Below are 13364 nucleotides of genomic sequence, written 5' to 3' on the forward strand. Positions count from 1 at the left end.
ACAGTAAATATCGCTCTACGGTGCTCCTACGGCTTCTGCGCGTTTTCACAATACACATAGATTTTAGTTCTATTTGGGACTCTGAAAATACTTTGGGTGTTGTGGTTTGGGATTAAGGCATTCTCTCGCTCTTAACTAATGCTGGCCATACACGCTACAATTATCGGGGCGATCCGCCTGATATCGGCGGATCGCCCCGATAATTGTAGCGTGTGGGGGGGTGACCGAGGGTTAAATATTGTTTGGTCCGATGCGATATTTACCGGTAAACTGTCGGCCGCATCGGGCAGTGTATGCCCAGCGTGGCCGACAGACAGACATTTCCTGTGTTCCTTCCTATGGAAGGAACAGGGAAATGTCTCCTCCCCCGGAGGCGGAGCGCGGATGTCAGGCTGATACACTATGAGAAATCTGACAGTGTATGCTGTGGATATCTGCGGCTCGCTGGCTGGCTGCCAGATAAAATGTCTGTCGGTCTGACAGACATTTTATCTGGCCGTGTATGCCCAGCTTAACAGATGGTCCAAAAGTGATAGTTGGCATGTATATGTACATAGTGGTAAATTAGGGGGAAAAAATAAATACATTTAAAAGATTTTAGAACAGTTTGAAAATTATTGGGCAAAAAACACACGTATTCAAACACTCATTTCCCATCAATACAACAACACTTCCACATACAGGTCCTACAAAAATAACCTTGGAAAATAATATATTTTTTGACCAGATATTACTACTAAAATGCCTTTCAAGGTGATTATTATTCACGGAGCATGTGCACCAGGGGTTATGCAAAAAAAATCCCAACATTTCTTCCTTAAAGTAAAAATTTTTTTTTACTAAGCCGCATTAACTCCCATTGACAGCAGCATTAAATAAATGTGAATAGCAAAGAGCTTTTGGCCAGTGCACTTTTCATACAGTATCTTTGTGACACGTAGCAATAAATGTATGGGTTGTTTTATGTTGAAGTGTATATGCAATCATTGGTACATTTCTTCCTCTTTCAGCTTTCGTCCTGCACCGTTCTTTATTTTGGATGAAGTAGATGCCGCCCTGGATAACAGCAACATTGGCAAAGTAAGTCGCTGCCTAGGGGACGCAGTCAGGAAGCCGACGGTCAAAATGCCGACCGCCGGCTTCCCGACTGTCATATCCCGGCAAGGTACTATTGATAGGCGTCGAAATCCTGCCACCTATCATTAGCCCTACGCTGCGAGACCGACGCCCAGCATACCAAACAGAGGTAAGCCGGGCGGCAGCAGCGGACAGCCGCGGCGGGGGGGGGGGATTAGGTTAGGGGCTCCTGGGGGGGACTTAGGGTTAGGCTTCCCCCTGGGAGGGTTTGGGTTAGGCTAGGGAAAGGGGGTGTTAGGATTAGGCACCCCCGAGGGGAAGTTAGGTTTAGGCACCCTCCTGGGAGTGTTAGGTTAGGGAAAGGGGGGTTAGGTTTAGGCACCCCCCTGGGAGGGTTAGGTTAGGGAAAGGGGTTTAGGTTTAGGCACCCCCCTGGGAGGGTTAGGCTAGGGAAAGGGGGGGTTAGGATTAGGCACTTGAGGGGAGGTTAGGGTTAGGCACCCCTAAAGGAGGGTTGGGGGTGGAAGGATAGGCATGGATTAGATATTTACTGTGTCGGGGTCTAGTCCTGTTGAGCTTCTGGCGTCGGTATTACAGCCGCCGGGCTGACCTCCGGCGGGATTTCATACCGATCCCCCCCAGGCAGCGATGCATACACACCTTATTTCTAGATTTGCTTTGCCTGCCCTGACGCATCGTCACGTGCTTTTTCATCAATGTGTCACACGGGCGGAAACACCCAAATAAACCAAACAAAAATCTGCATCCATGAAAACACAGTATTTGATTCTTTGGGTCGTATTAGTGTGGTGTCTGATCCTATGGGTCAGTAACACTGATATGTTTGTATTTAGGTGACCAGTTACATCAGAGAGCAAACAAGACAGCAATTCCAAATGGTGGTCATCTCTCTAAAAGAGGAGTTTTATTCCAAGGCGGACGCATTATTTGGAGTGTGCACAGAGGTAAAATATCTGTAGTCTATCAGTATCAATAAGCGCTGGTACCCTCCAGGGATATACAGTAAGTAATCCAAATACAAATGGCAAGAATGGCGGCACTCAGCGAGGTATATTTAGTGCAGCTTTTTAGAAGTGGAGATGTTGCCCATAGCAACCAGCATCTTGTAACAAAAGTGACTCCTTTATTCCGATGTTTCGGGACTCAGCCCTTCATCAGAGACATGTTCCGGAGGATGGGCTGAGTGCCGAAACTATATCTACCTTCCTTATTGGGTGCTGACAGCATTCTCTATGTTGGGAAGCTGATTTTTTTTTGTTAGCAGTAATTATATTATAGGCCCTGACTCTGTGCTGCGTGTAATGTGGTTGCTGTTCCGGCCACTTCCTGCAAATGGAAGTTCCGTGTAAACATCATCAAGTACAGTACTCAGACACTGCTTACAGCCCTCCGCTTATTAGTGCAGCCGTCATCACTATCATCATTTGCCCTCAGCCCTCCGGTTGTGACAGCAGCCGTCATCACTATCATCAACATTTGCCCCCAGCCCTCCAGTTGTGACAGCAGCCGTCATCACTATCATCAACATTTGCCCCCTAGCCTTGGTGCAGGAGATCCTACTGAAAACGGACAGATCACTGCATACGCAAATCTCAGAATAGGATGCAACTCTGGGCCTTATTCAGTTCAGGACGGAATTGCAAAGCTGCTTTGCAGTTCCGTCCTTGCAAATATGCTAATGCAGCAAGAGGCATCACGCCTCCTGCTGCATTACTTATCCAAGCTGCGTTGTCCAACGCAGCATCTGATAATTTGCAATAACATTGATCGACTAAGTGATCCAACGGGTCACGCAAGCCGGCCGCTGCAGTTACAACAAAGAGTGCAGGAAATCTCTGTGATCCTGGCCTCTTCCCTCCCCTCCTAACAGCGGCGACACGCCTCCGTTTCTGTAAATGGAGGCCGCCACCTCCCCCAGACGCAGCAGACTGTCAGTCACTGACAGTTTGCTGCCCTCTGCGTGCGTTCCCGCAGGACCCTTACTGCACATGTGCAGTACGGGTCAGGCGCCTGCACAGATTCTCGACCATCGGGAATCTGGGTTCAGCAGATACGTACACTGCTGCATAAGGCCCTCCGTCTGCACAACCACTGCCAGGGCACTCATATTTTTTAATACTTACCCCTTCAAAGTCCCGCATCAGCTGTAGCGCTGCACAAAACACCTGGAAAATGTCCGCCGCTGTCTCTGGGCACAGACTAGTTCCCAGAGTTTACTGCTGTGGTCAGTGCACGACCGGCCGCCAGGTAGAGAGTAGGGGGCCCGGACCGGGAATGCACACGGCCCTCCTCTCTTAATACGCCTCTGACCACTGCAAATTAACGCCCATCCTGCTGCAAGTGAGAAGCAACCAAGAGCATACGGTGCTAATACCGTATGTACTCAAAGGTGTTTATGTAGCCGGCGACGAATGTGTGGTTTGCTTAAAATTGTTTCATGCGTCTCCAGTCGGAATTGCGCACTCAGGCCCAGAAAATCCACTATGTTGTTTTTATGTAGAATTATCGTATAACGATTTTATTAGCTAATATGAACTGTGCTGTTCAGTCTAATCTCTCATTTAGTATTCCCCTCATTTATGGGACTCATAAGCTCTTTCCAGAGTAAAATGTTAAAAGGAATTTACTCTTCCCATCTGTCAGGTTCAGCATTTAAACTTAGTAGTGTAGTGGTCGGGTCAGTAACTGCTCGTATCTCTATTATATGTGCTTGGCATAATTATTATGGGGCAGCAAATCTAAGAGCCACAAAATCAGTTATGAACAGTAAATATATTTGTTTCTTCTTCTTCCATCATTCTAGTCTGGCTTATGCTAAATAACCACCTGAAAATAGCTGCATTTATTATGGAAGGGACCACATATGAGCGTGGTGCTAAAGTGATGCCTCTTACGTATTTTAGTGTTGTTGTTTTTGTTTGTATTAGCAAGGTGAAGTGTCCAGCCAAGTGATTACACTGGACCTAACGGTGTACGCCGACGATGAGGAGGAAGACTCCGAGAGTGACAGAAGAAAATAAGATGTGATGTTATAAGCATCGGATGTTCCAACTTTTGAGAATTAGAAATATATATCCTCAGTTTCTTAGTTTATTTTGTTAGTTTAATATGAATTGTGTTTTGAGTATAGGTGTGTCTATACTGCTGCCTGATTAGGCCTAGTGGATGGCAAATCTCTAATGTGAGGTCACATGCCTATTATAAATACATAACTTTACAAAAGCAAGAGAAGTGTTATAATGGTCTCTCTAGCTAATTCCCACAAAATACGTTACTAAACAGTGCAAAAGCTTGTGTAAAAAACAACCATATTTATTGAAAATGTATAAAAGAGCGACATTGTTAAGAGGTCAGAATAGTTTCTTATGCCTATAATCCTCTCAAGGAAATGGTATGCAAAATGAGAAACAATTATAAATAAATACTGTTTCCACAATATCTATGGTACACGTTCCACAATGGGATCATTAAATTCTGAAGAGCATAAGATCAGTCCCACAGCAGACGTAGCTATCCGCGTTCATAAACGTGAGCATAAGATCAGTCCCACGGCAAACGTAGCCATCCGCGTTCATAAACATGAGCATAAGATCGGTCCTACGGCAAACGTAGCCATCTGCGTTCATAAACGTGAGCATAAGATCAGTCTGATGGCAAACGTAGCCATCCGCGTTCATAAACGTGAGCATAAGATCAGTCCCACGGCAAACGTAGCCATCCGCGTTCATAAACGTAAGCATAAGATCAGTCCCACGGCAAATGTAGCCATCTGCGTTCATAAACGTGAGCATAAGATCATTCCCACAGCAGACGTAGCCATCTGCGTTCATAAACGTGAGCATAAGATCAGTCCCACGGCAAACGTAGCCATCCGCGTTCATAAACGTAAGCATAAGATCAGTCCCACGGCAAATGTAGCCATCTGCGTTCATAAACGTGAGCATAAGATCAGTCCCACGGCAAACATAGCCATCTGAGCATAAGATCAGTCCCACGGCAAACATAGTCATCTGAGCATAAGATCAGTCCCATGGCAAATGTAGCCATCTGCGTTCATAAACGTGAGCATAAGATCAGTCCCACGGCAAACATAGCCATCTGAGCATAAGATCAGTCCCACGGCAAACATAGCCATCTGAGCATAAGATCAGTCCCACGGCAAACATAGTCATCTGAGCATAAGATCAGTCCCACGGCAAACATAGCCATCTGAGCATAAGATCAGTCCCATGGCAAATGTAGCCATCTGCGTTCATAAACGTGAGCATAAGATCAGTCCCACAGCAAACGTAGCCATCCGCGTTCTTAAACGTGAGCATAAGATCATTCCCACAGCAAACGTAGCCATCCGCGTTCTTAAACATGAGCATAAGGTCATTCCCACAGCAAACGTAGCCATCCGCGTTCTTAAACGTAAGCATAAGATCAGTCCCATGGCAAATGTTGCCATCCGCGTTCTTAAACGTGAGCATAAGATCATTCCCACAGCAAATGTAGCCATCTGAGCATAAGATCAGTCCCATGGCAAATGTAGCCATCTGCGTTCATAAACATGAGCATAAGATCATTCCCACGGCAAATGTAGCCATCTGCGTTCATAAACGTAAGCATAAGATCAGTCCCACAGCAAATGTAGCCATCTGCGTTCATAAACGTGAGCATAAGATCATTGCCACAGCAGACGTAGCCATCTGCGTTCATAAACGTAAGCATAAGATCAGTCCCCCGGCAAATGTAGCCATCTGCATTTATAAACGTGAGCATAAGATCATTCCCACAGCAAATGTAGCCATCCGCGTTCATAAACGTAAGCATAAGATCAGTCCCACGGCAAACATAGCCATCTGCGTTCTTAAACGTAAGCATAAGATCAGTCCCATGGCAAATGTAGCCATCTGCGTTCATAAACGTGAGCATAAGATCAGTCCCACGGCAAACATAGCCATCTGCGTTCATAAACGTGAGCATAAGATCAGTCCCACGGCAAACAAAGTTATTAGCATACATGATCGTGAGCATAAGCGCAATCTCCCTTAGCAAACGTAGCCATTAGCTTACATAAACGTGAGCAAGGAGGGTGAGTTGCCATTGTGACGGCATATAAGCACCGGCAAAAACATCAGAACTCTTCCCCCCTCGTGGCTTGGACTTGCGCCGGACTTGCACATTTTTCGCTTGCAGCCCTGTGGGGCTGCCAGCAAAATGCTGCGAGTCCGGAGGTGCCATAAGTACGGCATATAACCACATTAACTCGCCTGTGCAAGATAATGGCACTTAAATGAATTTCCCCCATAGTGACTTGTTTGATGGGTATAGGTAAAGTGCTGTCTAGAATGCATTTCTTTATTTTGTACAGTTATGTATTATGAGTAACCGTAAAAAAAAAAAAAAAAACTTGTTAAAAATTGTATTTTTAGTTTGGTGTTATGTTATTGTATTCAGCTGTTACATTTGTTTATATCACTTTTACCAGGTGAGATTTATTTTCAGATGTATGTTGCTTGTTGTGACCTAACGAATGTATCAGAGCTTTGAACATAAACTGTAGAACCTGGTGAAACATACCTGTTCCGGTCTCTCAGATGAAGACACAGAGCTAGTTTTGGAATCCACTTATCTATAATCAGCAAGACTGACCATAGTCCCTCTGGGTTGGCTTCAGACCCATGGATCTGATCCTTTAGAACTGCCAACACATCGTGCAATTCGATTGCCTAATATGGTCAAACTGCTAACATTGCATGTGTTGCCCACCCATAATGAGTGGTAAATGGGGTAACCTGGTGATTGCATTAAGATATGAGGTACTATTGGTGGACAAGGACTCATGTGGGCCCCCTTTTGATCTAGTTGTTTAGCTGGAATAACCAAATATAAAAACTTTTCTTTACATTATACGCTTGTTTGCATATGTCTGGTCTGTAATAAAATGCCTGTTTACAATAAAATTGTTTCTTGTGCTTTATTGTACTATGTAACTTCTAAAGATTGGAGACGTGGCCAAAACCAATCAGATTCTACCTATCATTTATACAATGTTACTTTTTTTTCTGCATTAGATTGAAATATTTGTCAGTGTGTTAATCTACAAATGTACATTGTTTCGCTACGAGTGACAGTAGAATGGAAGTTGGGATTGCTAAATGCTTCTTATGCCTATCCTATAACTTTCTCTAAACATTACTAAAGTACACATGTATAAGGGTCAAACCATAGCCTCTGTGTCAGGAGAGATTGCAGAAAACCATATGCTCATTGATATTGCACTGGTTGGACACACGATTCTTTATACCACCTACAAGCGCATGGATACTGCCTGTACAATAAGGCATTAAGAATTATGAAGTTAGAACTGCATCTACCATGTGCTGAAATTGCTTCTTTTGACCTGGTTACAGATTAGCCCCAGGAAAGATACCCTTTTATTACAAACTAAACTGATCCAGCACACATATATGCGGATATATGCAATGTACGTGAACTAGCACAATCCCGCCAATTAAGCCTATAAAAGCTGAAGCGGCAATAATTCAAAAGGCAAAACCAGGTTGTTTTGTATCAATAGGAAGTCTCAAATAAGTGAGGTGATGACTTCTTTACGCTGCAGAAGAATTTTTAATCTTACTGACAGAAGTAGGAGGGAGATAACTATAAAAGGTGCATTACACATGTGACGATTTTTTTGAACGATTTAACTATAAAGACGTCGTTAACGTTCAATCGTTGAAAAAATCGTTCAGTTTCTAAGTTATAATGATGAACGATTATCGTTCATGCGCGTTCCCATTTGTAGTTCATTCTGACTGACCAACTGAACGATTTTCATTAAGGGAAGTAACAAAAATTGTTTTGTAGTTCAAAAAAATTGTTCATTACACTTTAAAAAATCTGACAGAAAATCGTTCAGAAAATCGTTGGTAACAAAATTGTGTGTGTATGCAGCTTTAAGCTGCATACACACACAACGATGTTAGTAACCAATGATTTTAGTGAACGATTTTCCTTTATTTTTTCCCTTGAAAAAGTGACCGAAAATCGTTCACTAAAAATCATTGGTTACTAAATTAATGAACGGTTTCATGAACGATGAACGGATTTTTTCATTATGCATATAGTGAATGGAAATCGTTCATCGTTTTGGACAGTCAGAATGGACGATGAACTACAAACGTAAACGCCCATGAACGATACTCGTTCATCGTTCACCTTAAAAAGATGAACCATTTTATAAACGATTTAACGATAACGACGTCGTTATAGTTAAATCGTTAAAAAAATCGTTATGTGTGTACGCACCTTTAGAGTTAGGGAATAGGCTAAAGAGTAGGGGCATACGTTTATACCACCATGACCTTCCCAGTGCTGGAGAGTTGTTACACCTCCATTGAGGTATATCCGTCTATAAGGTAGGCAGTGGAAGTTTTCACTCCCTCGCAATAAGAAATTTAGATGCAGAATTCATACATTTCATAGTATTTATATAGTTGCTACTATTAGTTTAGCCACTAGAGGATATCACAGCATTGATCTTGTTTTAAGTGAAGGCAGTCGAATTGCGGCAGCCACTTGTTTTTCTGGCTTCTAGCAAACATTCCAATGAACCACCGATCATTTGTAATTACACAACAGCTGCCTCTGATACTAGATATGGGAGGATGGAGACAGGGCCGATGCCTGGGTGCCCTAGGCAACATTTCACCCACCGCCCCTGCTCCCTCCAATTCATACTATGCCACATATTAGTGATGCTAATTTATAATATGCCATGCAGTAGAGCCCCAAAATCCTACTGTGCCTCATAACCCTGCCAATTCGTAATGTTATGTTCCCCAATTCATTATATGCCACACATCTGTATCCCCAATTCATAATTATGCCACACATCAATGCCTCCAAAACATATGTCACCAATTTATGCCCCAATACATAATATGCCACACATTTGTGCCCCCAATACATATGCCACACAGCTTTGCAAAAACGTGCTTGTATGCCATATAGACATGAATTATGCCAAACAATGCCCCTAGTACATATGCCACACATGTTCCCCACATTCTTTATATGCCAAATGGCTGTGCCCCAATACATTATGCCAACCATCCATGCCTCAATATATTTATGCCACACATCTGTGCTCCAATATATGTCACTACCCATTACCCTCCACATACACACACAATCTGCCATCACTCATTAAACCCACACACACATACACTATAACCCTGTCAGCACTCAATAAAACCACCCTCACACACACTAAACCTACCTGTCTGGGACTGAAAGAGACATCCTTTTATTTTATTTTTTGTGGACTCAGCGGCGCCCTCCAGTGGCTGGTGCCCCTAGGCAGCCACCTAAAGCTGCCTAATGGAAGCTCCGGCCCTGGATGGAGGACGACCACTCAGCCAAGCAGGGATAACAATGGAGGGGATTGTGACTTTGCATGTAAAAGTTCTGTTTGTGCAGGAGTAATAACAGGAGGAGCACGCATCAAATTGCAATCGCAAAGTACACCCATCGCCTAAACACAGTGGAGGCAGCCATTTTGTGTGCTGGGCCATATTGCTTCATAGAGACCAGTTCCAGTACTGAGGTATTTGGCAAGATGGTTCCTAGGGAACCGATATCTGATATTAGTCACACAGTAGAGATGCCACAACTGTGTTTAAGCCAGAGGTGCATTTATATGCTGTTTAAAATAAAACTTCAGTAAATTTTGTTGTGCATTAAAGTAATATGTACATGCGTATTAATGGGTGTCCCCACCCCATAACATGTTGCGATACTATGGTAGCGTACTTGTCCCAGCATCATGGCTCCCCCAGGTATCACTTAAGCTGTGGAAATGCAGACTCGACACAGTCCTAACCCTTGTAGTCGCAATGTGACCCAGCCATCGGTCTCTGAGCATGGGGGTCACTTTGTCCTCAACACTGATGACGACTGTGTAGAGTCCTGTGCGTTTTGTGTTACAAATAGCAGTCTTGTTTTGGGGATGATGGGGTATAAGAGGGTAAGTTTAGTTATGAATTTGTGGAAGGCTAGATCAAGCTGGATCAATTTGTTGTCTGGTTATGCCTACGCCTAGGCTTTACCATACTATGCCTTTATATATACATAGGCTTTACCATACTATGCCTTTATAACATAGGCTTTACCATACTATGCCTTTATATACATAGACTTTACCGTACTATGCCTTTATATACATAGGCTTTACAGTACTATACCTTTATATACATAGGCTTTACCGTACTATGCCTTTATATACATAGGCTTTACCATACTATGCCTTTATATATACATAGGCTTTACCATACTATGCCTTTATATATACATAGGCTTTACCATACTATGCCTTTATATATACATAGGCTTTACCATACTATGCCTTTATATATACATAGGCTTTACCATACTATGCCTTTATATATACATAGGCTTTACCATACTATGCCTTTATATATACATAGGCTTTACCATACTATGCCTTTATATACATAGGCTTACCATACTATCCCTTTATATATACACATAGGCTTACCATACTATGCCTTTATATATACACATAGGCTTACCATACTATCCCTTTATACACATAGGCTTTACCATACTATGCCTTTATATACATAGGCTTACCATACTATCCCTTTATATACATAGGCTTTACCATACTATCCCTTCATATATACATAGGGCACGATTCAATTCAGCGCGATGTAAATAGCGCCGGGAGATAGCTCCCGGAGCTATTCAATTCATCGCGCTGTTAGGTCGGGGAAGGCTCGTTATCGCGCCTTAAACAGGGTGTTTAGGCGCGATAACGGGCATTCCCCGACCTAACTTCCCGGCGCGAGGCTGTTTTCCCGGCGCTAATGGCAGAAAACAGCCTCGCGCTGGGACTTTTGTCGGATTTCTTCTCTCATCCCCGGAGGGATGAGAGAAGAAATCATTAGTCCGACTTGTCAGCGCGGTGTATTGAATAGCTCCGGGAGCTCACTACCGGAGCTATTTACATCGCGCTGAATAGAATCGAGCCCATAGGCTTTACCATACTATGCCTTTATATATACATAGGCTTTACCATACTATCCCTTTATATATACATAGGCTTACCATACTACCCCTTTATATACATAGGCTTACCATACTATCCCTTTATATACATAGGCTTGCCATACTATCCCTTTATATATACATAGGCTTACCATACTATCCCTTTATATATACATAGGCTTACCATACTACCCCTTTATATATACATAGGCTTACCATACTACCCCTTTATATATACATAGGCTTACCATACTATCCCTTTGTATACATAGGCTTACCATACTATCCCTTTATATATACATAGACTTACCATACTACCCCTTTATATATACATAGGCTTACCATACTACCCCTTTATATATACATAGGCTTACCATACTACCCCTTTATATATACATAGGCTTACCATACTACCCCTTTATATATACATAGGCTTACCATACTACCCCTTTATATATACATAGGCTTACCATACTACCCCTTTATATATACATAGGCTTACCATACTACCCCTTTATATATACATAGGCTTACCATACTATCCCTTTATATACATAGGCTTACCATACTATCCCTTTATATATACATAGGCTTACCATACTACCCCTTTATATATACATAGGCTTTACCATACTATGCCTTTATATACATAGGCTTTACCATACTACCCCTTTATATATACATAGGCTTACCATACTACCCCTTTATATATACATAGGCTTACCATGCTACCCCTTTATATATACATAGGCTTACCATACTACCCCTTTAAACCGGGACGCTCATGAATTACACAGGTTCTATGGCTGGCTAACTTCAAGCTGCATTTCACTTGGTTTTAATCAGCCACAGAACCTGTGTAATTCATATTTGTCCCAGTTTAAAGGGATGATCATGAGCCTACCTACGCCTAATTTTATTTTGCACAACCGCCCCCCCATCAGAATTTATACAGACACCTGTGTACAATCACTTATATGCTAATGCTACTCCTGCTTTATTTATTATTATTATTATTATTGTTTAACCCAGGGTTCCCCAAACTCTGTCAACAAGCACACGTAACGATTTTGTAACCAACGATTTTCTGTCAGATTTTCTTTCAGATTTTCCTTTGAAAAAGTGAACGATTTTTTGAAGTGTAATGAACGATTTTTTGAACGATGAACGAATAATGTTCCTTCCCTTAAAGAAAATCGTCATGTTGGACAGTCTGAAATGGACGATGACCGATAACTACAAATGATGCGCATTTGTCATTATCGTTCATTGTTATAACTCATAAACTGAATGATTTTTTTAACGATAACGACGTTATCGACAAATCGTTCAAAAAAATCATTACGTGTGTATGCACCTTAACAGTCCAGGTTTTAAGGATATCCGTGCTTGTTCACAGATGGTATAATCAAACTGACTGAGGTACTAATTAAGGCACCTGTTCTTAATCATGGCTATCTCTAAAACCTGCACTGTGAAGGTGGCTATACATCAGCGACTGTTTGTCGCGATGTGAAGGGAAATGCCAGCGTTTACGGGTGGAAACGCCGACCTCCCACCATCGATGTTCTGCGATCCGTCGCCGGATCACAGACATTTGTCATGTTAAATGTCGGCGATTTGACAATTTTGAACATTTTTTGATAGCGATCATCAAATCGCTGGATTTCTACGATCCTGCGATACCGGGTTGCAGCATCGCGGGATCGCGGCAATCCGTCGCATATGTATGGGGCCCATTAGGGAGCCTTGAGAACAGAGTTTAGGAACCACTGGTTTTAACCCCTTTGCCTCCGAGGCTTTTCTCACCCTTGTGGTGAGCCTATTTTGACACGTTTTGGGCAGATCACATTCTCTTTCAGACCAGTGTCATTTCTGTAGTACAAGTTGTTATTGTCTGGTGGTGATAACTAGACAATAACTGCTAAGGGGACACTATGGGCGGTATTCAATTAGTTTCGCACCCGCGATACTTTTTTGCATGCCGTACTTTTCACCAACTTCACGTGATTTACCTGCGAAAACTTTGTGCGCGCCCCCCGCTATTCGCCATATTCAATTCCAAAAGACGCGAAAACACATCCCGGCGCATGTGAAACAAGCGAAAAGTGCTGTCAGAATTGGGGAAAGCACCCTGACACCCCCAAATACATCCACTAACATTGGGGATCAATGTAGATGCCCCCGCATAGCCCTAATAAAGCTCT

At 42.7% G+C, this 13364-nt stretch overlaps 1 protein-coding gene across 1 annotated transcript in view; it reads left to right on the forward strand.

Moving 5' to 3' along the window:
* The window catches only part of SMC1B (structural maintenance of chromosomes 1B), a 159803-nt gene extending 152775 nt beyond the window's left edge, over positions 1 to 7028 (forward strand). Inside the window, exons 23-25 of the mRNA XM_088478294.1 lie at positions 1011 to 1080; positions 1932 to 2042; positions 4026 to 7028. Of these exons, the coding sequence (XP_088334420.1) occupies positions 1011 to 1080; positions 1932 to 2042; positions 4026 to 4118 (274 nt within the window). The 3' untranslated portion in view covers positions 4119 to 7028. The remainder of the gene's footprint in view (positions 1 to 1010; positions 1081 to 1931; positions 2043 to 4025) is intronic.
* Positions 7029 to 13364: the final 6336 nt, after the last annotated feature.

Source organism: Taudactylus pleione, unplaced genomic scaffold (assembly GCF_031769625.1).
Source record: "Taudactylus pleione unplaced genomic scaffold, aTauple2 ptg000212l, whole genome shotgun sequence".
In the NCBI taxonomy this organism is placed as follows: Eukaryota; Metazoa; Chordata; class Amphibia; order Anura; family Myobatrachidae; genus Taudactylus; species Taudactylus pleione.